The sequence below is a fragment of the Borostomias antarcticus genome, assembly GCF_949987555.1.
Source record: "Borostomias antarcticus genome assembly, chromosome: 1".
In the NCBI taxonomy this organism is placed as follows: Eukaryota; Metazoa; Chordata; class Actinopteri; order Stomiiformes; family Stomiidae; genus Borostomias; species Borostomias antarcticus.
In genome coordinates this window covers 40,924,051-40,949,058 of record NC_140234.1, presented here as the reverse complement: position 1 = coordinate 40,949,058, position 25,008 = coordinate 40,924,051, and the positions used below count along the sequence as shown (strand labels likewise).

General features: G+C 49.9%; 1 protein-coding gene across 1 annotated transcript in view; it reads right to left on the bottom strand.

Annotated features, from left to right (window-relative positions):
- Nucleotides 1–1,830: 1,830 nt before the first annotated feature.
- Nucleotides 1,831–25,008, bottom strand: part of inppl1a (inositol polyphosphate phosphatase-like 1a) — a 69,115-nt gene continuing 45,937 nt past the window's right edge. The window contains 18 exon segments of the mRNA XM_084441353.1: nt 1,831–3,969; nt 8,801–8,934; nt 9,384–9,633; nt 9,635–10,123; nt 10,670–10,759; nt 11,454–11,538; nt 11,762–11,917; nt 12,018–12,194; nt 14,220–14,333; nt 14,869–14,958; nt 15,651–15,732; nt 15,840–15,928; nt 17,777–17,876; nt 18,087–18,225; nt 18,870–18,966; nt 19,378–19,495; nt 20,629–20,825; nt 24,551–24,653. Coding sequence (XP_084297479.1) covers nt 3,876–3,969; nt 8,801–8,934; nt 9,384–9,633; nt 9,635–10,123; nt 10,670–10,759; nt 11,454–11,538; nt 11,762–11,917; nt 12,018–12,194; nt 14,220–14,333; nt 14,869–14,958; nt 15,651–15,732; nt 15,840–15,928; nt 17,777–17,876; nt 18,087–18,225; nt 18,870–18,966; nt 19,378–19,495; nt 20,629–20,825; nt 24,551–24,653 — 2,604 coding nt within the window. The 3' untranslated portion in view covers nt 1,831–3,875.

Sequence of the window (25,008 nt, the reverse complement as noted above, 5' to 3'; positions counted from 1 at the left end):
CTGGTTCTGTGAGGTGGTGTGGGAACACAGGGGTTGGTGGCGTCCCTTGATGGACGATGTGTGTGGGAACATGTTTGTAGGACAGGACTCAGGATGAACACTGGTGGACCAGTCCTCATAAGAGACACACACACACACACACACCCCTTACGCAAGGCTTAGCACTGTCCCATTACAGGTTTAACACACACACACATATACACGCACGCACACACACAAACACGCACGCACACACACACCTCTTCTCTCCCAGTAACCACAGAGATGTCCCTCTTCTCTGCATCTGAACACATGGTTCAAATCTGGATCCTCCATATCTATACACAGATAAACGTGGGGGAAATAACAATGTTTTTATGTGTGACCAATAACAACAGCAAGGCATTTTAAACAGATAGATATCCAATGTTGTGAGTTGACAAAAGTATACTGTAAATATTAATATAAGTATTAGGTAGTGTTCCCCCCATACTGCTTTGGAGTGGCGGTCATTCCAAAGGTTGTCTGTGTGGAAGCCCCGCCTCTGAAGCCCCGCCCCTCGCCGCAGGCCAGGGGGAGGGGCCACGCAGCCAGACGAGTGGTGGAGGGAACTGAATCGTTATAGCACTACTGTCATATTCTGTCTAATAAATCTACTCTATAAAAGCACTGCTCAAAACCCAGGCCTGGTCTGCTTGTTGTGTGTACCAGGGAAGAGGGCTGTGTGTGTGTGTGTGTGTGTGTGTGTGTGTGTGTGTGTGTGTGTGTGTGTGTGTGTGTGTGTGTGCATGAGTGTGTGTTGACCTAATATATACATTTTGCATTTATACCTTCTACTTCAGTCAATTCTTAGCAGTGAAAGGGATGGAAATGGAGAGAGAGATGGACAGAGAGCGATGGAGATGGAGAGAGAGAGATGGAGAGAGAGATAGAGGGAGGACATTCTATAGATCCAGGATTCAGGCCTCTAGTCATCAGACAGCCTTCATCATCCTGAGCTCCAGAGGGATCCTCTAGTCAGCCTGTCCACCCACCCCAGAACACCCCCCCTGTCTGGGCCTTCACCCACCCCAGAACACCCCCCCTGTCTGGGCCTTCACCATCCCAGAACACCCCTCTGTCCTGGGCGTTCACCCCCCCAGAACACCCCCCTGTCTCGGCCTTCACCCACCCCAGAACGCCCCCCCCTGTCTGGGCCTTCACCACCCCACAACACCCCTCTGTCCTGGGCGTTCAACCCCCCCAGAACACCCCCCTGTCTGGGCCTTCACCCCCCCCCCCCCCAGAACACCCCCCTGTCCTGGGCCTCCACCACCCCCAGAACACCCCCCTGTCCTGGGCCTTCACCACCCCCAGAACACCCCCCTGTCTGGGCCTCCACCACCCCCAGAACACCCCCCTGTCCTGGGCCTCCACCACCCCAAGAGCACCCCCCCCCCCTGCCCTGGGCCTTCACCCCCCCCCCAGAACACCCCCCTGTCCTACTGTAGACCTCCACCCCCCCCCCCCCCCCCTCCCAGAACACCCCTCTGTCCTGGACCTTCAATGACCCCAACCTGGACGCTACATTAGGGAACTATTATAGACGGCCTTTTCACAGTTACTGACCTGGAAAAAAAAACTAAAAACATTAGCTTTAAGTTAGATATTAGTCTTTATTTACTGAAAAAGACAGATAACATGTGGTCAACAACATTTATTAACTTAACAACGCAAGAAGATCCTAACATCTAAATGGTGGAGTATGGATGGAGAGAGAGGACAGAGTTCTGAGGATCAGACACACACACACTCACTCACTCACACACACACACACACACACACACACACACACACACACACACACACACACACACACACACACACACACACACACACACACACACACACACACACACACACACACACACACACACACACACACACACAGCTGCTGTGTTAAAACTGCAACACATTCTGGTTGATGGCTGCTGTTATATTTGGCTGTTACAACATGAGACACAACCACACATTGCAGCGCTACACAACCTGAAAACTACACACCAGCTACACAACCCTGACGACTACACTGGCAGGATGGGGGTCTTAGACAAAACAGAGGGAGGGGAAACACGACATGGGAGAGGAGGAGGAAGGGTTACTTGAGATACCTGGACCAAATGACAGCTTTCCCCCCTCTAAACAGAAAGCTAACCCCAGAGGACGGTGTCTGGCCTGGGCAGGGAGATACTCTCTCTCTCTCTCTCTCTGGTAGTCTGGCCCGGGGAGGGAGATACTCTCTCTCTCTCTGGTAGTCTGGCCCGGGGAGGGAGATACTCTCTCTCTCTCTCTCTCTCTCTCTCTCTCTCTCTCTGGTAGTCTGGCCCGGGGAGGGAGATACTCTCTCTCTCTCTGGTAGTCTGGCCCGGGGAGGGAGATACTCTCTCTCTCTCTCTCTCTCTCTCTCTCTCTCTCTGGTAGTCTGGCCCGGGGAGGGAGATACTCTCTCTCTCTCTGGTAGTCTGGCCCGGGGAGGGAGATACTCTCTCTGGTAGTCTGGCCTGGGGAGGGAGATACTCTCTTTCTCTCTCTGTGTGTGTCAGCTCTCTCTCACTACCAACTACCAACTCACACCTGTTACACACTATTACAATAGTAACACAACCAGCATACATAAAATAATGGCAAAAATATAAAGTAAAAGTCCCCTTGTGTGTAGGCTACAGTTTTCTCCTGCCTTTTCCACAGGTTTGCTGGAAATTAACGCCATCTGGTGGTGAAGTCAGGGACCAACGGCCTGTTTCTTATACTTGGTCCTGGGGAGAGCCTGTCCTGCGGACACTCTGTCCTGGGGACACCCTGCCCTGGGGAGAGCCTGTCCTGGGGACACCCTGTCCTGGGGAGAGCCTGTCCTGGGGAGAGCCTGTCCTGGGGGGGAGACTGTCCTGGGGACACACTGTCCTGGGGACACCCTGTCCTGGAGAGGCCCTGTCCTGGAGAGGCCCTGTCCTGGGGACACCCTGTGTACGCTGGCTTCCACTCCAGCTGCACCCCTATCAGCCCAGTACTGGGACCCACACGCCTCAACCACTATCTGAACCAGCAGTCTCATGAGGACCAGGGCTGAGGAAACCTGTTCTACTGGACTAGCATACTCCAGGTACTAACCCGGTCCACACCAGGCCCAGGTAGTAACCTGGTTCAGACCAGACCCAGGTCCAGGTACTAACCCGGTCCACACCAGGCCCAGGTCCAGGTAGTAACCTGGTTCAGACCAGGCCCAGGTCCAGGTAGTAATCTGGTTCAGACAAGGCCCAGGTTCAGTGAGGTCTCACTGTGTTGGTTTGGTTTGCTCCATTCCCTTTATCTTAAAATAAAACACACAGCGGCACCTGACCAATATGAACAAACAACAGTAACCATTATCTGAATAATGATAATAATAATAATAATAATAATAATAACAACAATAACAGAACAACCATAATGATTAACATACAATAATTAATGAACATAAGTTGAAGACGTGTGAAGTGTGCTCCCTGGCCGGAGGCAAGGCCAAACAAGTCCTCTCAGTCGCATCTTGATGATGTCACTGACTGCCGGCGTCCCTCAGCGGGGGGCGGGGCAGAGGGGTGGGGCAGAGGGCGGGGTCGTAGTGACCGACTGAAATGTTTCTCTCTTAAATAAGACTGGTTACTACGGCAACCACAAGTACAGATTCCCTAGGTGCAGTACAGTACGTCTAAAGAAAAAAAGGACATTTTGGTTCAACAATTCTGCTTGTTTTCCAAATAAGATAAAAATGGAGTGCAAATGTTCTGGGAAGGCACAGTCTGACGTTGATTGGCGGGTCTCGGGCTGTTCTGCCGGGCGTTGGCCGGGTCCGGACCCCGTCTGGACCGCGTCTGACCGCCTCACTTCTGCTGCTGCTTCAGGCTCTCCAGCAGGACGCGCTTGTGGGCGTGGTCCATGACGCCGGCTTCCTCCAGGTCCTCCTCTGTGATGTCACTGCAGAGCAGAGTGTTCAGTTAGAGCTCAGAGCTGAACACCCTCATGCCGGCGCGCTGGTCAGGAATGGAGCACGCGTCACATCTGACACACTGATTCTGATTCATTCTGCAGATGAGAGCTGATCCTGGATCTGTCATCAGCACTGCCTGCCTCATTTCTGACAGGTCCAAGCCCAACATATAGCCCCTACCCAGACTATACCAGGGTTAAAGTGGGCTAGCCCTTTTATACCCTGGAAATATTCAGGGATAGTCCAGTTTATACCACGCTACCCAGAACCCACAGGTTTGAAAGAAAAAGGTCAACCAGAGGCTGTTAGATAGCATCTCAAAATAAGGGTAGCCATAGCAACATGACCAGGATTTAGACTCAACATGACCAGGATTTAGACTAAAGAAGCAAACAGACCTTTTTACTCCGTGAAATACTTGAAATGTGTGTATAAATTTGAACTGTAGGATTGTGGTATAAATGTAATGAAAGTACTGTATCTGTCACTTTTAAATTAATGCAGTTATGTAACGTGTTGTATGACGGCCAGGGACCACGATGGAAATAAGTCCTGGAATTGTGTCTATCCCTGTCAAACATGAATATGTATTCCTGTCAAAGACAAATATATACTTTATACATGTATTCTGCACAATATGACAAATCAACCAAATCAACCCCGCAGGTCCACACACTCAGATACGCAAAATCATCTACCTGTCTCAATAGAAGGTACTGGCTGTCCTACCTGTCACAATAGAGGTAAGTGGCTGTTCTACCTGTCATAATAGAAGTTAATGGCTATACCTGTCAAAATAGAATTTAGTGGCTGGACCTGTCACAATAGAAGTCAATGGCTGTACCTGTCACAAGAGAAGTTAGTGGCTGTCCCACTTGCGACTTGCCACCTCCGACCACAAACAAACGCACCATAAATGTCCTTTTGTGTTCAGTTCTGTCTCTCCTACCCGAGCCGTGGCAGAGCTCTGGGTAGGTAGAGCGGTTTGGTTTGGTTTTGTTGAGCCTTCTTGTTTGAGTTATTGGTTAACATTTTGTTGGGGCTTCAAAGTAGTTATTTGTTGTTAACCTGATCCTTGTTTTGTCTAACAGCCCACTTTAGTTGTACTCATTTGTTTGTCTGTGTTTTGTTAACCGTTTCTGTCTGTTTGCACACAGGGAGCAGTGAGCAGGCCTTAGACACCCCGGGGTTTCCATTTCTTTCACCACACGTACAGTAGCTATTTTCTGTTAGAACCCCAGTTTTAGTTGTGGTCACCATTCCTTGTATTTTGTTGGGTGCTTTGCACCTGTTAAGGGAGGGGCGGGGATTTATTTTTGGTTATATTTATTTTGGTGCCACATTTAGTTTCTCACTGACTTTCTTTATTGCATATTAGTGTCTTGGTTTTGTGTACTTGCACCCTCACTGACCCATTGTGTCGCCCTATGTTGCGCTCTTCTGCTTCAGGCCACCAGGGGGGCGGAACAGTCCCAATAAACGTTAGTGGCTGTCCTACCTGTTCCAATAGAAATTAGTGACGGTCCTACCTGTCACAATAGAAGTCAGTGACTGTCCTACCTGTCACAATATAAGTTAGTGGCTGTCCTACCTGTCACAATATAAGTTAGTGGCTGTCCTACCTGTCACAATATAAGTTAGTGGCTGTCCAACCTGTCACAATAGAAGTCAGTGACTGTCCTACCTGTCACAATAGAAGTTAGTGGTTGTCCTACCTGTCACAATAGAAGTCAGTGACTGTCCTACCTGTCACAATAGAAGCCAGTGGTGTCCTACCTGTCACAATATAAGTCAGTGACTGTCCTACCTGTCACAATATAAGTTAGTGGCTGTCCAACCTGTCACAATAGAAGTCAGTGACTGTCCTACCTGTCACAATAGAAGTCAGTGACTGTCCTACCTGTCACAATATAAGTCAGTGACTGTCCTACCTGTCACAATATAAGTTAGTGGCTGTCCAACCTGTCACAATAGAAGTCAGTGACTGTCCTACCTGTCTCAATAAAAGTTAGTGGTTGTCCTACCTGTCACAATAGAAGTCAGTGACTATCCTACCTGTCACAATAGAGATTAGTGTCTGTACCTGTCACAGTAGAAGATAGTGGCTGTCCTACCTGTCAATGTCCTACCAATTTTTGATTCAATATGTTTTATTGGCATGAATGTCAGGTGATATTGCCACAGCGTCAAAGACACAATATATTAATGACATAACATGACTGTCCTACCTGTCACAATATAAGTTAGTGGCTGTCCTACCTGTCACAATATAAGTTAGTGGCTGTCCAACCTGTCACAATAGAAGTCAGTGACTGTCCTACCTGTCTCAATAAAAGTTAGTGGTTGTCCTACCTGTCACAATAGAAGTCAGTGACTATCCTACCTGTCACAATAGAGATTAGTGGCTGTACCTGTCACAGTAGAAGATAGTGGCTGTCCTACCTGTCAATGTCCTACCAATTTTTGATTCAATATGTTTTATTGGCATGAATGTCAGGTGATATTGCCACAGCTTCAAAGACACAATATATTAATGACATAACATGACTGTCCTACCTGTCACAATATAAGTTAGTGGCTGTCCTACCTGTCACAATATAAGTTAGTGGCTGTCCAACCTGTCACAATATAAGTCAGTGACTGTCCTACCTGTCACAATAGAAGTTAGTGGTTGTCCTACCTGTCACAATAGAAGTCAGTGACTGTCCTACCTGTCACAATAGAAGCCAGTGGTGTCCTACCTGTCACAATATAAGTCAGTGACTGTCCTACCTGTCACAATATAAGTTAGTGGCTGTCCAACCTGTCACAATATAAGTCAGTGACTGTCCTACCTGTCACAATATAAGTTAGTGGTTGTCCAACCTGTCACAATATAAGTCAGTGACTGTCCTACCTGTCTCAATAAAAGTTAGTGGTTGTCCTACCTGTCACAATAGAAGTCAGTGACTATCCTACCTGTCACAATAGAGATTAGTGGCTGTACCTGTCACAGTAGAAGATAGTGGCTGTCCTACCTGTCAATGTCCTACCAATTTTTGATTCAATATGTTTTATTGGCATGAATGTCAGGTGATATTGCCACAGCGTCAAAGACACAATATATTAATGACATAACATGACACAAAGTAAATATAGAACTGGTTGTGTGTGTGTGTGTGTGTGGTTGTGTGTGTGTGTGTGTGTGTGGTTGTCTGTGTGTGTGAGTGTGTGTGTGTGATTGTGTGTGTGTGTGTGTTTGTGTATGTGTGTGGTTGTGTCTGTGTGTGTGGTTGTGTTTGTGTGTGTCTGCGTGTGTGGTTGTGTGTGTGGTTGTGTGTGTGTGTGTGGTTGTCTGTGTGTGTCTGAGAGGAGGGTATTGCGGAAGTGATGGCGCCGGTGTGTGTGGCTTCCCGTCTGCCGCTGTCAGTTTTGTTTGTGTTTATACTGATTTTGACAGTTGTCACGAGAAATGTCAAGTCTCTACGGATTTATGATCGCCAAGCGCTTCTGGATATCCAGCTTACTAGCAGAAATCTTGTCAAGTTTGATCCGGGACAGAAAACTTTTTCTCCGCCGCTACTTGCGGGAATACCTGCTCACCTCTACCGGGCAGCGGCCCCTCCTCCCCGGCGGAGGCGACCCAGAAGCCGCCGAGGTAAACGCAGCGGCCGACTAGCGAAGCTGAAAGCCTCACTGTAGACCTGGTCCAGGGCGATATCCTACGTATAACGCCCTGTTACTCTCAATGCAATTTGCCTATGAAAGCGCTTCATCGGCCCGCTTGTCCGAGTCTACAGACAAAACCGTTTCGTTACTCACCAAAGTAAACACATTGTTGGAAAGATGAAAGCCTTTTCTCCTAAGGCGCTACAGTTTGTAGTCCCCCACCTTTCAAATAAAGGGCACATTTGTACACTTAAATGTTTTATATCCACAGCGCATCGACTGTCTTCTTCTACCGGCGAATCGGCGCTCTCCGCTTTGTTTAGTCTACTCACTGCTGCCGCCCATGTCGGGGATGATGCATTACATCTTAAATGGTGTTGAGAGACTTTAAGATGTAATGCATCATCCCCGACATGGGCGGCAGCAGTGAGTGGACTAAAAGCGGAGAGCGCCGATCGTCTCGATTACCGCCTGCTAACTGGTACACGTAAGCAAGAGCACATTACCCCGGTACTGGCTTCGCTCCACTGGCTTCCTGTGCGTTTTAGGATTGATTTTAAAATCTTGCTGTTTACTTTTAAGTGCCTAAATGGCTTGGCACCCATCTACCTCTCAGAACTGCTGGAACCCTATACTCCTTCAAGGTCCCTCAGGTCCTCTGATCAGCTTCTCCTGGTTGTCCCCAAATCCAGGCTGAAGCTCAGGGGGGATCGGGCTTTCGCAGTGGCAGCCCCTAAGCTCTGGAACGAGCTACCCCTGCATGTTAGACAGGCCCCCACTCTGCAGGTGTTTAAATCACGCCTCAAAACACACTTATATTCTTTGGCGTTTTCCTGACATGGCCTAAGAGACTTGTCCTTTTTCATGTGACATACTGCATATGTTTTACTATGTGCTCTTTGTGTGTTATTGTTGTTTGACTTGTACAGCACTTTGGTCAACTTTGTTGTTTTTAAATGTGCTCTATAAATAAAATGGTATGGTATGGTGTGTGTGTGTGTGTGTGTGTGGGGGGGAGGTGTGTGTGTGTGTGTGGTTGTGTGTGTGTGTGGTTGTGTGTGTGTGTGGTAGTGTGTGTGTGTGGTAGTGTGTGGTAGTGTGTGTGTGTGTGTGGTTGTGTGTGTGTGTGGTAGTGTGTGTGTGTGTGTGTGGTGTGTGTGTGTGTGGTACCTGAGGAACTCCAGGTCGTCCCAGCCGTTGTGTAGCAGTCCCTCCTCGTATCTCTCCAGGCCCAGTCTCAGGAGCCACTCCCCCACGGACGACTCCCCCAGGGACAGAGACGAGCTACTGCTGCCCCACAGGGCCTGGAGGGCACACAGACACACACACACACACACACACACACACACACACACACACACACACACACACACACACACACACACACCAGACACACAACCACCAGACACACACACACAACCACACCACACACACAACCACCAGACACAGACACACACACACACACACACACACACACACACAACCACCAGACACACACACACAACCACACCACACACACAACCACCAGACACACACAACCACCAGACACACACACACACACACACATACACACACACACACACACACACACACACACACACACACACACGCACAGCCATATACATACACACACACAACCACATTTGTGAGAAGGAAGCAGTAGAACGTGGTAACAACAACAACAATGACAACGACGACAACAACAACAACAATGACAACAACAACAACAACAACAACGGCGGCAGGTACTGACCTCCTCCGGCAGGTCCTCAGCGATGCTCTCAGGGAGGGGGGCTCTGGGGGGGAAGGTCCGACAGCCATCGACCAGGCCCAGCCCTGACCCCTGACCTCTGAGGAGGGGCGGGGCGGAGGGGGCGCGGGGGGGCTGGGAGGAGGAGGGGAACTCTGTCTCGCTCAGCGTCTTCGCCATCTGCAGCACTGAGCATGACTGGTCATCCAGCGCCCCTGCCCCTCCCCCTCCCCCCCCCTCCCCTCCTAAAGCCCTCCCCCAGGCCGAACGCCGCGCCGGGATTGGCCGTGGGGATTCGGACCTCGGCCAGGTCTGGGTAGAGGGGGCGGGGCTTGAGGGGGAAGGGCGCCTCGGCCATCTCCAGGGCCCCCTTCGGCAGCGGGGGAGGGGGGAAGTCGGGAGGTGGGCGGTTCAGGGTGGCCCCGCTGGCCCCGCCCCCCGCCCCCTGTGGCGCCCCGCCCCCGTCCTCCTCCGAGGACCCCTCCTCGCTGATGGTCCGGACCGGCTGGCCGGACGCCTGCCTTCGCTGGGGACCCGACCCGGATGGCGGCTTGGTCCTGGAGCCCACCAGAGGAGGAGGGGCTTTACCGGGCTGCGATGGACAGGAGGTGGGGGATGATGGGAGGAGCTCCGGGGACAGAGCGGCTGCCGATTGGTTGGGAACGCCCTCCAGGATGTAGTAGGCGGGGTTATTGTAGCTGTTCTTGCAGGCGGATGGGTCCTCGCTGGAGTCCTGCTTAGACCTGCCATAGTGAGTGAGTGAGTGAGTGAGTGAATGGATGAATGAATGAATGAATGAATGGGTGGGTGAGTGAGTGAGTGAGTGAGTGAGTGAGTGAGTGAGTGAGTGGGTGAGTGAGTGAGTGAGTGAGAGTGGGTGGATGAGTGAGTCAAGTGAGTGAGTGAGTGGGTGGGTGAGTGAGTGAGTGAGTGAGTGAGTGAGTGAGTGAGTGAGTGAGTGAGTGAGTGGGTGAGTGAGTGAGTGGGTGAGTGAGTGAGAGTGGGTGGATGAGTGAGGTGAGTGAGTGAGTGAGTGAGTGAGTGAGTGAGTGAGTGAGTGAGTGAGTGAGTGAGTGGGTGGGTGAGTGGGTGGGTGGGTGAGTGGGTGAGTGAGTGGGTGGGTGAGAGTGGGTGGGTGAGTGTGCATATGTGTATGGGTGTGTATATAAGTGTGTGTGTATGTGTATGTCTGTGTATATGTGTGTATGTGTATGTGTGTATATAAGAGTGTGTGTGTGTATGTGTATATGTGTGTGTATGTGTGTGTATATGTGTGTGTGTGTGTGTACCTAGTAGTAGTCTCCTCCTTACTGCTCCTCTCTCCCTCCTCGCTGACCTTCCCAAGCTCCGCCCCCCCCTGTTTACGAGTCAGGGATGGCCTGAGGGACAGAGCACACTTCAACATCATGCTATGGAACACGCTAACTGGGTCAGATCATGCTAAGAAACATGCTAGCTCAGGTTGGGGGTTAGATCATGCTAAGGAACATGCTTACTCAGGATGGGGGTTAGATCATGCTAAGGAACATGCTAACTCAGGATGGGGGTTAGATCATGCTAAGGAACATGCTAACTCAGGATGGGGGTTAGATCATGCTAACGAACATGCTAACTCAGGATGGGGGTTAGATCATGCTAACGAACATGCTAACTCAGGATGGGGGTTAGATCATGCTAACGGACATGCTAACTCAGGATGGGGGTTAGATCATGCTAACAAACATGCTAACTCAGGATGGGGGTTAGATCATGCTAACGAACATGCTAACTCAGGATGGGGGTTAGATCATGCTAAGGAACATGCTAACTCAGGATGGGGGTTAGATCATGCTAACGAACATGCTAACTCAGGATGGGGGTTAGATCATGCTAAGGAACATGCTAACTCAGGATGGGGGTTAGATCATACTAACGAACATGCTAACTCAGGATGGGGGTTAGATCATGCTAACGAACATGCTAACTCAGGATGGGGGTTAGATCATGCTAACGAACATGCTAACTCAGGATGGGGGTTAGATCATGCTAACGAACATGCTAACTCAAACTGGGCCAGAGGGTGTTTTTACTCACTTGACGTAGTCGTGTCCGGAGCGGGGGAGCAGGGTGCTTCTGCCTTTAGGTCCTCCTGTCTCATCCTTATCCACACTGATCCACTCTGAAACAAGCAATCATACAGGATCAAACACACACACACACACACACACACACACATGCACACACACACACACAATACACACACACACGCACACACAAACACAATAAACACACACGCACACACACACAATACACACACACACACGCATACACGCACGCACGCACGCACACACGCACACACGCACACACACACACACACACACACACACACACTTCAGACTGACCGTAGAGTCTCTCCCTGGTGCCCATCCTCTCCGCCGGCACGCGGACCCTCATGGAGCCCCGGATGTTGCCCGTCTCCTCTCCGCGGTGGGACAGGTAGGTGTGGAACTGCTGGGCCGTGCTCCCGATCATCGACTTCAGGGCCAACACACACTCTCCTGCACCGACACACACACAGGTAAGCTCACATGTGCACGCACGCACACACAAACACGCACACACACACACCCACCCACCCACCCACACACACAGCCGTACCGTAGGACTCGTATCCGTCCAGTGACTTGACGGTGAGGAGCAAGTGTTGGTCCTGGAGGTACTCGATCTCGGAGAGGAGGGGCTTGAGCGTGGTCAACTGCTTATTGGACCAGCCCACGCGCAGGAAGTTGACGTTGTCGCTGCTCTGGCTGTCGTTCTCATAACTCTTCTTAAACTCTACAGACACCGAGACAGAGAGACGAGGGGAGAGAGGTTATTTTGACCAGGGACATGGCCGCAAAATGGACGCCCGCTCTGGAACTACAGCTCCCATAACCCCTCAGGCTGTGGGCTGGGAGCTGAGTGACCGGGGCTGACCCCTGGAATCAGCCAGTGGCCAGAGAAGAGACTGTTTCAAACCCCAGGGGACAAGAGGGCTGCTAGAGAACCCAGGGGACAAGATGGCTGCTAGAGAACCCAGAAGACAAGATGGCTGCTAGGGAGCTGCCTCATGACACATCTCATCTTCCTTATGTCCAAAAGAACCTTTTGTTTGTAAGTCCGTGTTGAGCTTCATATTAAAGAGCCGGTCAACGGCCTGACGGACAGCTGTTTCCTGGTCTAGCCCCCTAACCCCCTAACCCTAACCCAGCTGTCTCCTGGTCTAGCCCCCTAACCCCCTAACCCTAACCCAGCTGTCTCCTGGTCTAACCCCCTAACCCCCTAACCCAGCTGTCTCCTGGTCTAGCCCCCTAACCCCCTAACCCAGCTGTCTCCTGGTCTAGCCCCCTAACCCCCTAACCCAGCTGTCTCCTGGTCTAGCCCCCTAACCCCCTAACCCAGCTGTCTCCTGGTCTAGCCCCCTAACCCCCTAACCCTAACCCAGCTGTCTCCTGGTCTAGCCCCCTAACCCCCTAACCCAGCTGTCTCCTGGTCTAGCCCCCTAACCCCCTAACCCAGCTGTCTCCTGGTCTAGCCCCCTAACCCCCTAACCCAGCTGTCTCCTGGTCTAGCCCCCTAACCCAGCTGTCTCCTGGTCTAGCCCCCTAACCCCCTAACCCAGCTGTCTCCTGGTCTAGCCCCCTAACCCCCTAACCCAGCTGTCTCCTGGTCTAGCCCCCTAACTCCCTAACCCCCTAACCCAGCTGTCTCCTGGTCTAGCCCCCTAACCCCCTAACCCAGCTGTCTCCTGGTCTAACCCCCTAACCCAGCTGTCTCCTGGTCTAACCCCCTAACCCCCTAACCCTAACCCAGCTGTCTCCTGGTCTAACCCCCTAACCCCCTAACCCTAACCCAGCTGTCTCCTGGTCTAACCCCCTAACCCCCTAACCCTAACCCAGCTGTCTCCTGGTCTAGCCCCCTAACCCCCTAACCCTAACCCAGCTGTCTCCTGGTCTAGCCCCCTAACCCAGCTGTCTCCTGGTCTAACCCCCTAACCCAGCTGTCTCCTGGTCTAACCCCCTAACCCAGCTGTCTCCTGGTCTAACCCCCTAACCCAGCTGTCTCCTGGTCTAGCCCCCTAACCCCGTAACCCAGCTGTCTCCTGGTCTAACCCCCTAACCCCCTAACCCAGCTGTCTCCTGGTCTAGCCCCCTAACCCCCTAACCCAGCTGTCTCCTGGTCTAACCCCCTAACCCAGCTGTCTCCTGGTCCAGCCCCCTAACCCCCTAACCCCGTAACCCAGCTGTCTCCTGGTCTAGCCCCCTAACCCCCTAACCCAGCTGTCTCCTGGTCTAGCCCCCTAACCCCCTAACCCAGCTGTCTCCTGGTCTAACCCCCTAACCCTAACCCAGCTGTCTCCTGGTCTAGCCCCCTAACCCCCTAACCCAGCTGTCTCCTGGTCTAGCCCCCTAACCCCCTAACCCAGCTGTCTCCTGGTCTGGCCCCCTAACCCCGTAACCCTAACCCAGCTGTCTCCTGGTCTAGCCCCCTAACCCCCTAACCCAGCTGTCTCCTGGTCTAGCCCCCTAACCCCCTAACCCAGCTGTCTCCTGGTCTAGCCCCCTAACCCCCTAACCCTAACCCAGCTGTCTCCTGGTCTAGCCCCCTAACCCCCTAACCCTAACCCAGCTGTCTCCTGGTCTAGCCCCCTAACCCCCTAACCCTAACCCAGCTGTCTCCTGGTCTAGCCCCCTAACCCTCACAACAGGCCCACCCAAACCCACCAAACCAAACAGACCTAGAGGTCATCATCGGATACCATGGACTACCATGAGCAAGTGTGTGTGTGTGTGTGTGTGTGTGTGTGTGTGTGAGACTCACCCTCCAGGCAGGTGGAGTAGAACTCGATAAAGAACTTGGTTCTGCTGGCCGTCTTCACAATGGCCTCAATGCTCTCAAACTCGATGTAGGCCTGCTCCGAGGACTTGGGCAGCCCTGGGGAGGGAGCGCGGAGTGGAGGGGGAGAGAGGAGGAGAGAGGAGGTGTGTTAGAAGGGGAGAATGGAGGAGGGAGACAGACATCTCTAGACATGGAGGCTCAGGCAGGGAGGGCGCTGGTAGCCTGGTGGTTAGAGCAACTGACCAGTGACCGAAAGGTCGTCGGTTCAAGACTGGGCAGGGCCACTTGACAACCATTGCCTACCGTTGTGCCCTTGAGCAAGGTGCTTAATCCCAAGACTAGGTCAAAACAGTCACTTTGGATCAGGTGAATAGACTGACCGCGCACATTCACACACACATTCACACACCAATGACAGCAGCTGCCATGCAAGGTGCCAGCCTGCTCACTGGGAGCAATTTGGGGTTCAGTGTCTTGCCTGAGGACATGCGGACAGGAGGAGTCGTCGGGATTCGAACCGTCAACCCTGCGGTCATTGGACAACCCGCTCTGCCTCCTGAGCCTCAGTCGCCCCGATTTAAGAGGTTTTTAAAGAAACCATGCCCTGCCGTGGTTTGAGGAGCAGACATACCTTTCTTAGATACAAACTGCGACGTCACTCCCACCTCGAAGGTAGCGAACACCGGTGAGTGGTCACTGGTGACGATGTCATCTGTACAGCCTGGGACACAGAGAACACACATCACTTCCTCCCATCACAGCCTGGGACACAGAGAACACACATGACTTCCTCCCAGCATGCACCTCCATGTTCATCATGTGTATTGATAAGCAGAGCTGTGTTTACTGAGGAGAAATGGCTCAGCTCTGAGCCGGATCTCCAGTAACACGTCTGGAAGCAACACGCTGATCTCCTGAAACTTGATCTTCTATGATCTTCAACAGGACATATCTAATCTAATCACTGAAGTGGGGTTATGATGTAAACAATGCTAAAATGTAATGTTATTAGGGTTATTTAAAATGTCATATTATTATGGTTATTGTGCTTGTACAGCATTAGTACAGTATTAGTACAGTATTAGTGCGGTATTAGTACAGTATTAGTGCGGTATTATTACAGTATTATTACAGTATTAGTGCGGTATTATTACAGTATCATTACAGTATTAGTACAGTATTAGTGCGGTATTATTACAGTATTATTACAGTATTAGTGCAGTATTAATACTGTTTTAGTACAGTATTAGTACAGTATTGTTGTAGTATTAGTGCAGTATTGGTGCAGTATTATTACAGTATTAGTGCAGTATTATTACAGTATTAGTGCAGTACTAGGGGACTTGTTGCTGTGTGACCAGCGTTGCTCCAGCGGACTCTGGCCCCAGCAGTCTGTCTGGTGGAGGGTCTCACCGTAGGAGTTGCAGACGATGTGGGTCTCTGGGTAGGACTTCCACAGGATCCGGTCACACCACGAGGGGACGTTCGTCCGCATCTGAGGGACGACAGAGTTGTCCCCATGGGAAGACATGAACATGGAATCTAATTCCTGAATTTCTGTATAACGTGTGTGTGTGTGTGTGTGTGTGTGTGTGTACCTACCCCTGTAGCCTTCTGTTTCTGCCAGACATATGTGTCTCGGGAGCCTCGTTCGTAGCGGTAGGTGGGGGGATAGGAGATCTCCTCCTCCGCTACACAAACACAACGACCATCAGAACCCCCGCCCACACTGACCGCGTCACACCCATTCCACACTGACCGCGTCACACCCATTCCACACTGACCGCGTCAGACCCATTCCACACTGACCGCGTCACACCCATTCCACACTGACCGCATCACACCCATTCCACACTGACCGCGTCACACCCATTCCACACTGACCGCGTCAGACCCATTCCACACTGACCGCGTCACACCCATTCCACACTGACCGCATCACACCCATTCCACACTGACCAGCCATGAGAAACGCAATGTCAGCATGTTTGATAAAACATTGGTTTAGAAAAAAATGGTTTGGATGTACAGTAAGGTAAGGCATGTAAGGCATTTTGGATGTAAGGCATTTTGGATGTAAGGCATTTTGGATGTAAGGCATTTTGGATCTAAGGCATTTTGGATCTAAGGCTATTTTCAAGAAATGCGAAACAAACTCTTGATAGTGAAGCAAACCAAGACATTCTGGTGCAGATTAGGTGTGCTACATTGTTTTGAGCTTGGCCTTGCCTAATGTCAGAGGAATAGATACAGTTAGCCTGGTATGACTGCTTCGCTCCGAAATGTGAAACAGAATGTGAGCTCGCGAGAACGGGATGGTCGGACCAGGCGAAGATACAGAGCCTAGCGTATGGTACAGTATGGGGACAGTGTGAAGCATTTGTTGTGGTTTTGGCTCTGTGCTCTTGTACTAATAAGACCGCCAGAGTCTGGGGATGCCCAGTCACAGCAAGGACAGAGGGCCACATACTAAACATGACTTCCTTATTACCTCTGCCCACAGTCAATGCGCTAGTAAGTAAGAGTAATGTTTTGGATGGCGGGTGTGAGTTAGTGAGTGATTCTGTTTGTTTGTTATTTGTGTTAGGGGTGTTGCATGGGCCAAGGAGGAACCCGTTACATTTTGGAGCAAATCCAAATCACAGGGTGGGCCTATGAATTAACGACAAGAAAACAAAATTTTGAGCCAACTTTCAGCTCCCTGTGTGGGGGTGCTAGAGACATAGGGTTTGGACTGGGGTGTGTGGGGGTGCTAGAGACACAGGGTTTGGACTGGGGTGTGAGGGGAGAGCTCCCTGTGGGGGTGCTAGAGACACAGGGTTTGGACTGGGGTGTGTGGGGGTGCTAGAGACACAGGGTTTGGACTGGGGTGTGTGGGGGTGCTAGAGACACAGGGTTTGGACTGGGGTGTGTGGGGGTGCTAGAGACACAGGGTTTGGACTGGGGTGTGAGGGGAGAGCTCCCTGTGGGGGTGCTAGAGACACAGGGTTTGGACTGGGGTGTGTGGGGGTGCTAGAGACACAGGGTTTGGACTGGGGTGTGTGGGGGTGCTAGAGACACAGGGTTTGGACTGGGGTGTGAGGGGAGAGCTCCCTGTGTGGGGGTGCTAGAGACACAGGGTTTGGACTGGGGTGTGTGGGGGGAGAGCCCGGAGTGCACCACACTACCCCCCGCTGGCTGTGACCCGAGGGGGGCGCCACAGAGCCGGCCAAACATGTCCGCCCATTCACCTCCATTCATTTTTTGGCTCTGGAGTGAAAATTTCCCACCATTCATTGTGAATGGGTGGGATTGAAACGACCATATCTAGACATGAGAAGATCACAGAGACACATGGTCTGGCATAAAGCTCTCGACCTATCGAATGCACCGATTCCAAATGCGTCCGGCTGCCGTGCAGGTTGGCTCCCCCAGAGCCTCAGCGCTACGCCGCCATGTCCTCCAGTGGACCACAGGACCAGTATAAACACAACCCCTATGCGTCTGTGGTGTCCCTGTCCCTGTCCAACAAGGACAGGGCTCACCCTCTCCTGACTGACCAAAGCGCAGGAACACCTTGTTCTTCTCCCTCTCCAGGTTGAGCTGGTCCACCTTCAGCAGGGGGTCAAACTCCTTCCTGTTGATGTAGTTCAGGATCTCCTACCAGTCGGGGGACAAGGACAGGGGTGGGTTCTACAGAAACACTCTCCCAAACAGTGTGTGTGTGTGTATGTGTGAGTGTGTGTATGTGTGTGTGTGTGTGTGTGTGTGTGAGAGGGTGTGTGTGTGCGTGCGTGCATGCGTGTGTGAGTGTGTGCATGCGTGCGTGCGTGTGTGTGAGTGTGTGCGTGCGTGTGTGCGTGTGTGTACCTGGATGTCCATGTCCAGGCGGTAGTTGAGGTCTCCCAGCCAGAAGAGGTGTGTGAAGCGGAGAGAGATGTCGAAGGAGCTCAGCTGCTTGTCTCCCAGAGAGAGCAGACGCAGGATGTCCACGTAGTTCTGGTTCCTCCTACAGGGGACAGGGCACGGCTCAACGTGTGTGTGTGTGTGTACCTGGTGATCTTCTCGTTTCCTAAGGTGAGGTGACAGTGTGTGTGTGTGTGTGTGTGTGTGTGTGTGTGTACCTGGGGATCTTCTCGTTTCCTGAGGTGAGGTGACAGTGTGTGTGTGTGTGTATACCTGGTGATCTTCTTGTTTCCTGAGGTGAGGTGACAGTGTGTGTGTGTGTGTGTGTGTGTGTGTACCTGCTGATTTTCTCGTTTCCTGAGGTGAGGTGACAGTGTGTGTGTGTGTACCTTGTGATCTTGTTTCCTGAGGTGAGGTGACAGTGTGTGTGTGTGTGTGTGTGTGTGTGTGTGTGTGTGTGTGTGTGGGTGTGTGTGTGTGTGTGTGTACCTGGTGATCTTCTCGTTTCCTGAGGTGAGGTGACAGTGTGTGTGTGTGTGTGTGTGTGTACCTGGTGGTTTTCTCGTTTCCTGAGGTGTGGTGACAGTGTGTGTGTGTGTGTGTGTGTGTGTGTGTGTGTACCTGGTGATTTTCTCGTTTCCTGAGGTGAGATGACAGTGAGTGTGTGTGTGTGTGTGTACCTGGTGATCTTCTCGTTTCCTGAGTTGAGGTGACAGTGTGTGTGTGTGTGTGTGTGTGTGTGTGTACCTGGTGATCTTCTCGTTTCCTGAGGTGAGGTGACAGTTGACGAAGCCGAAGGACGTCCCGTTGAACATGAAAGACACGCCCACCGCCCCTTTGTTACCTGGGAAACACAAAGACAAGCAGCACAGATGTAAACACAATACAAACAGAATGCAAACAACACAAGACCACAATACAAACTGAGTATGAACAACACAAGACCACAATAAAAAACAGAATGTAAACAACACAAGACCACAATATGAACAGAATGTAAACAACACAAGACCACAATACAAACAGAATGTAAACAACACAAGACCACAATACAAACAGAGTGTAAACACAACAACACAATACAAACAGAATGTAAACAACACAACACAATACAAACAGAATGTAAACAACACAACACAATACAAACAGAATGTAAACAAAACAACAACACAATACAAACAGAATGGTGGGATTCATGTGAGAACGGTGGGTTCTGGTGTGTGTGTGTGTGTGCGCATGTGTGTGTGTGTGTTACCCAGAGTGTTGGCTATGCCGGTCTTAACACTGGACACTCCCACGTGGCTGATACGGTTCTCATGTTCCGGCTTCACCAGCACGGCCAATTTGATGTTCCACAGTGTCTGGACAGCGATCTAGAACCCAGGAGAACCCAGCAGAACGCATTAGTCAACATGAGGAGAAAACATCACACACTCTCTCTATTCTCCACCTCTCTCTGTTTACTGGTTTGTAGTTCAGTTCCTCTCTCTGTTTACTGGTTTGTAGTCCAGTTCCTCTCTCTGTTTACTGGTTTGTAGTCCAGTTCCTCTCTCTGTTTACTGGTTTGTAGTTCAGTTCCTCTCTCTTTACTGGTTTGTAGTCCAGTTCCTCTCTCTGTTTACTGGTTTGTAGTTCAGTTCCTCTCTCTGTTTACTGGTTTGTAGTTCAGATCCTCCCTCTGTTTACTGGTTTGTAGTCCAGTTCCTCTCTCTGTTTACTGGTTTGTAGTTCAGTTCCTCTCTCTTTACTGGTTTGTAGTCCAGTTCCTCTCTGTTTACTGGTTTGTAGTCCAGTTCCTCTCTCTGTTTACTGGTTTGTAGTTCAGTTCCTCTCTCTGTTTACTGGTTTGTAGTCCAGTTCCTCTCTCTGTTTACTGGTTTGTAGTCCAGTTCCTCTCCTGCTTAATGGCTCGGCAATTTTGACAGCAAATTTAGATTTAATTTTAGTCATAATCTTTAGACTAAAATGCTATTTAGTTTTAGTCATATTTTAGTCATCTGAAGTGTTTTAGTTTAGTAAAGTTTTAGTTGACTTAATAGCATACAGTAGATTTAGTAGACCAAAATCGAATGGTAACGTATTTAAGCATTTCTCTAGAGTTTCTAACCTCATGTAAACTCCTGGAGGAAGCCTCTCTGGGACTGATGGACAGCATGTCTATCTGCTCACTCTCCTGCCTGTTCCAGGGTTGTTCAGCGTGCGACACGACTTTCACCGAAATCTCAGCATTCTGATTGGACCTCTTCCCAAATTGTCTCTCCTTAAATGTCAGTAGATTTCATCATAGTTTTTGTCATCATAAATTCGTTTTTTTAAAATTTTATTTAGTTATCGTATTGTGACAATAACTAAATAAAGGTCACTGATGAATAACTTTCATCATAGTTTTTTTGGGTTTCTCTCTGCCTACCAGTTTGTAGTCCAGTTCCCCTCTCTGCCTACCGGTTTGTAGTCCAGTTCCCCTCTCTGCCTACCGGTTTGTAGTCCAGTTCCCCTCTCTGCCTACCGGTTTGTAGTCCAGTTCTGTCTGGTCCTTCAGGGTGGCGCGGAGAGACTCCAACCACTCGCGGTCGCAGACGGAGTTCTCCTGGGTCCCGAACACGTAGAGGTCATGAGGGATGGTGACCGTCATCTCGTCCAGGGTCTTCCCCAGGCCTCGACACAGCACCCAGGAGCCCAGAGCCTTGGGGGCCGGCACGGAGCCTGAACACATGAGAACCACCTCAACATGACTAACACCCAGGAGCACTGAGCCTGAACACATGAGAACCATCTCAACATGACTTACACCCAGGAGCACGGAGCCTGAACACATGAGAACCACCTCAACATGACTAACACCCAGGAGCACGGAGCCTGAACACATGAGAACCACCTCAACATGACTAACACCCAGGAGCACGGAGCCTGAACACATGAGAACCATCTCAACATGACTTACACCCAGGAGCACGGAGCCTGAACACATGAGAACCACCTCAACATGACTAACACCCAGGAGCACGGAGCCTGAACACATGAGAACCACCTCAACATGACTAACACCCAGGAGCACGGAGCCTGAACACATGAGAACCACCTCAACATGACTAACACCCAGGAGCACGGAGCCTGAACACATGAGAACCATCTCAACATGACTAACACCCAGGAGCACGGAGCCTGAACACATGAGAACCACCTCAACATGACTAACACCCAGGAGCACGGAGCCTGAACACATGAGAACCATCTCAACATGACTTACACCCAGGAGCACGGAGCCTGAACACATGAGAACCACCTCAACATGACTAACACCCAAGAGCACGGAGCCTGAACACATGAGAACCACCTCAACATGACTAACACCCAGGAGCACGGAGCCTGAACACATGAGAACCATCTCAACATGACTAACACCCAGGAGCACGGAGCCTGAACACATGAGAACCACCTCAACATGACTAACACCCAGGAGCACGAAGCCTGAAGCAAACACCTGCACGCACACGTACATGTGACATGAGAGCGCCTTAGCCAAAGAGATAGGTGTAGGTGTGTGTGTGTGCGTGTGTGTGTTGTGTGTGTGTGTGTGGTGTGTGGTGTGTGTGTGTGGTGTGTGGTGTGTGTGGTGTTTGTTGTGTGTGAGTGGTGTGGGTGTGAGTGTCATGTGTGTGTGTGTGTGTGTGTGTGTGTGTGTGTGTGGCGTGTGCCTGTGTGTTATGGGGGGTGAAATGTGCCATTTCTTACCGCACGGAGCGAACTGAGCTGCATACGGAGCTGACCAACGTACGTGTTTACGTGAGTGAAATCCATTCGACTCCCATTGTATTTTGATAGGAGGACTGACGTGACTCACGACGTTTTGTCCTAGCGACGGCGGCGGCCTGAAGTAAGTCAGCAATGTGTGCATTGGTCGCGGCATTCGCGTGGCTCACGTTAGCTCACGTAATTATGGCCCGTGTGGATTTGCTAACTGAGAAGACAAACCTGACGAACGTCGCTACTTGTCCACGCGTGGTATTGCGAACGTAGCTAACGTCGCTACTTGTCCACGAGTGGTATTGAGGAACGTCGCCGTCACCATCATTAGGTTACTTAAGCTGCTAGTTCTCTTGTTAGCTCTGATATGGCTAGCCAGCCTCTGTCCAGTGAGATCAGTGATATGACAACTTAACGTTAGATTATTGAGCCTAAATAATAGCAGGCTACTATTAGATAACCTGGTTAATATATGTTATTATTCCTACTATTGTGCTTACTGTGTGTTGCTGACAAGATAAATTATGTTATATTATTATTGCCACCGTCATTTGGCTTAGCTTATGTTCTCCAGCCACGCCAAGTGCTGTGGTAGTAGCCTAGCTAACTCACTGGTGTTATATTTATTTACATTGTCCCTGCATCCTGTCTAATATGTCTCCATCTGTGTTATGCACCATGGGCCGAAAGAAAATTCGTAGTATATTGTGAAGTAGGCTCATTGGCAAAATAAATGTTTTTTGATCCTGATAGCCCAGTAGGCTTTCTGTCAGCCTCTTATGTCATAACCTGGCTCATAGGGAATAATATGGTAGAAAAGTATTTGATTCAAGTTAAGAATCAGATTTTTTTAACTAAAGAGTAACCTATACAAAATAAACAATAAGTAAAAATATCAAAAATGCCGCCACAAAACCAAAGGCCAAAAAGTGTATTGTTCAGTATGACTACTTGTCAACCATAGGGCTGTCACGGTTAGGAATTATCCTGAGCTTCAAATTGATAGATTTCAACCGCGGTCTGCGTTTTACGCTGTTTTTGTGTGTGTTTTACACTACATTTTATCTATATCCTATGTGTGTAGCCTAGTTGTGGCCTACATTATTCGTTTTTATGTAACGAAATACATTAAATAAATGATGGTGCAGGAATGCAATGGTGCACGCAGCACACAGGCAAATCATTCGACATAGTAAAATAATAACAACAACAATAACAATTAGGCTACAGATATAAAGGGACCTAAAGGGCAAAGGCAATGTTTTCTGTGCACTAAAGTAAGCTTAGGCTAGGCCTAACACGTTATACATACTGTATATACCAGAAGTTTAGTGCCGTGCATTTATTAATCGGATAGCCTTTGTCTATAGGCGTATTTGACAGTCCTGGAAAAGGCCCTGATAGCCTACCAAAATGAAAAGAAAATCATTAGTGGCCACTGTTGTCTGTATTTTGTTATTGTATTTTGTGGCCTGTGTGTAGTTGTAGCCATACTTATTATTCCTACAATGAAGTAGGCTACACCACCAAACGCAAAACGCAAACGAGTCTGCTGCGCGAGAGCTGCATTCCTTGGTAGCCAGAAAGCGCATCAGCAACCTGAAGCAGAGGAGCATCGAGTCTTTTTTCGTTCCCAGTTAATGGACTTCAGGAACACAGACGTGTTGTGAGCATGTAGATTAGCCTAGACCTACTGTATTTGTTAAATAATAGCCTACAGCCTAGGCCACGTTAGCCTACATCTGTTGTTTTAGAGACTTTCTTTTAGGCTACAATAGCCTAAGACACTACAACTTGTCTGTCATTTCATTTATTTATTTATTGATTATCATTTGCTCTAATTGTTCTAATGTTGGGTTGTTTTTAGGCTATACCATGTTGTTCTGCGAATACAGTAGCCTATCGATGCAGCGTAAGCCTCATTTGAGAATAAAGTACTGTATTTGATCAAAGCACGCACTCAAGTGGAAATTCGGTTATTTTATTATAGGCTACTGTAGGTCTATTATAGGCTAGGCTATATGAGTTTAGTTGGCTATTTGATTGCAATTTTGATGCATTTTCACAAGTAATTAAGGGTATTTATTGGTCTATTATGAGTCTATATGAAACAAGTATAGGCTACCACTTATTGAATTTGGTGCATTTTAACATATGTTCCAGTCATCCGGATATTTCAGAGATACGAACGACCTGCGGTCCTGTTGGGTTCGGATGAGTGGGGACCTACTGTAGCACAAGTGCTCACGTAGCGACGTTAGCTACGTATGCGAATAGCACACGTGCTCAAGTAGCGACGTTAGCTACGTACGCGAATAGCACATGTGCTCAAGTACCCCCGGCCCTGACGAGCGTTTGCTGGGTTAGCTACGTTAGTGAATAGCACACGTGGTCACGTGGGGACGTTCGTCACGTGTGTCTGCTCAGTTAGCAAATAAGTGGCACTTTCCACCCCCCATAGTGTGTGTGTGTGGTGTGTGGTGTGTGGTGTGTGCGTGTGCCTGTGTGTGTGTGTGTGTGTGTGGTGTGTGGTGTGTGGCGTGTGCCTGTGTGTGTGTGTTGTGTGGTGTGTGTGTGTGCCTGTGTGTGTGTGTGTGTATGTGTGTGTGTGTGTGCCTGTGTGTGTGTGTGTGTGTGTGTGCCTGTGTGTGTGTGTGGTGTGTGTGTGTGTGTGTGCGTCTCACCCATGTTCCAGGTGCCTATGAAGACAGAGATCATATCTGGCTCGTCCTGGTTGGAATGTTTGTTCTTCATCAGCTGGAGCAGCTGGCAGAACGCTTCCCGCTTCTGGAAACACACACATATTACACACATAGTACACATATTACAGCCATTGCACAGACAAAGACGGTGCGTGTGCGTGTGTCTGTGTGTGTGCGCGTGTGTGCTTGTGTGGAACCTTAGTGTGGATATGGAAATACCAGGAAGCGTGTGTTGGCATTTGGATATCATTTTGAATATGGTGCACCTGTATGCTAGTGTGATGCTGACATCTAAACAGTCTGGGTTGATGGTTCAAGGTGTGTATGTGTCTGTGTGCGCGTGCATGCACGCGTTTGTGTGAGTTTGTATGTGTGTGTGCATGCGTGTGTGTGTGTGAATGTGTGTGAGTGTGTGTGTGTGCGTGAGTGTGTGTGTGTGT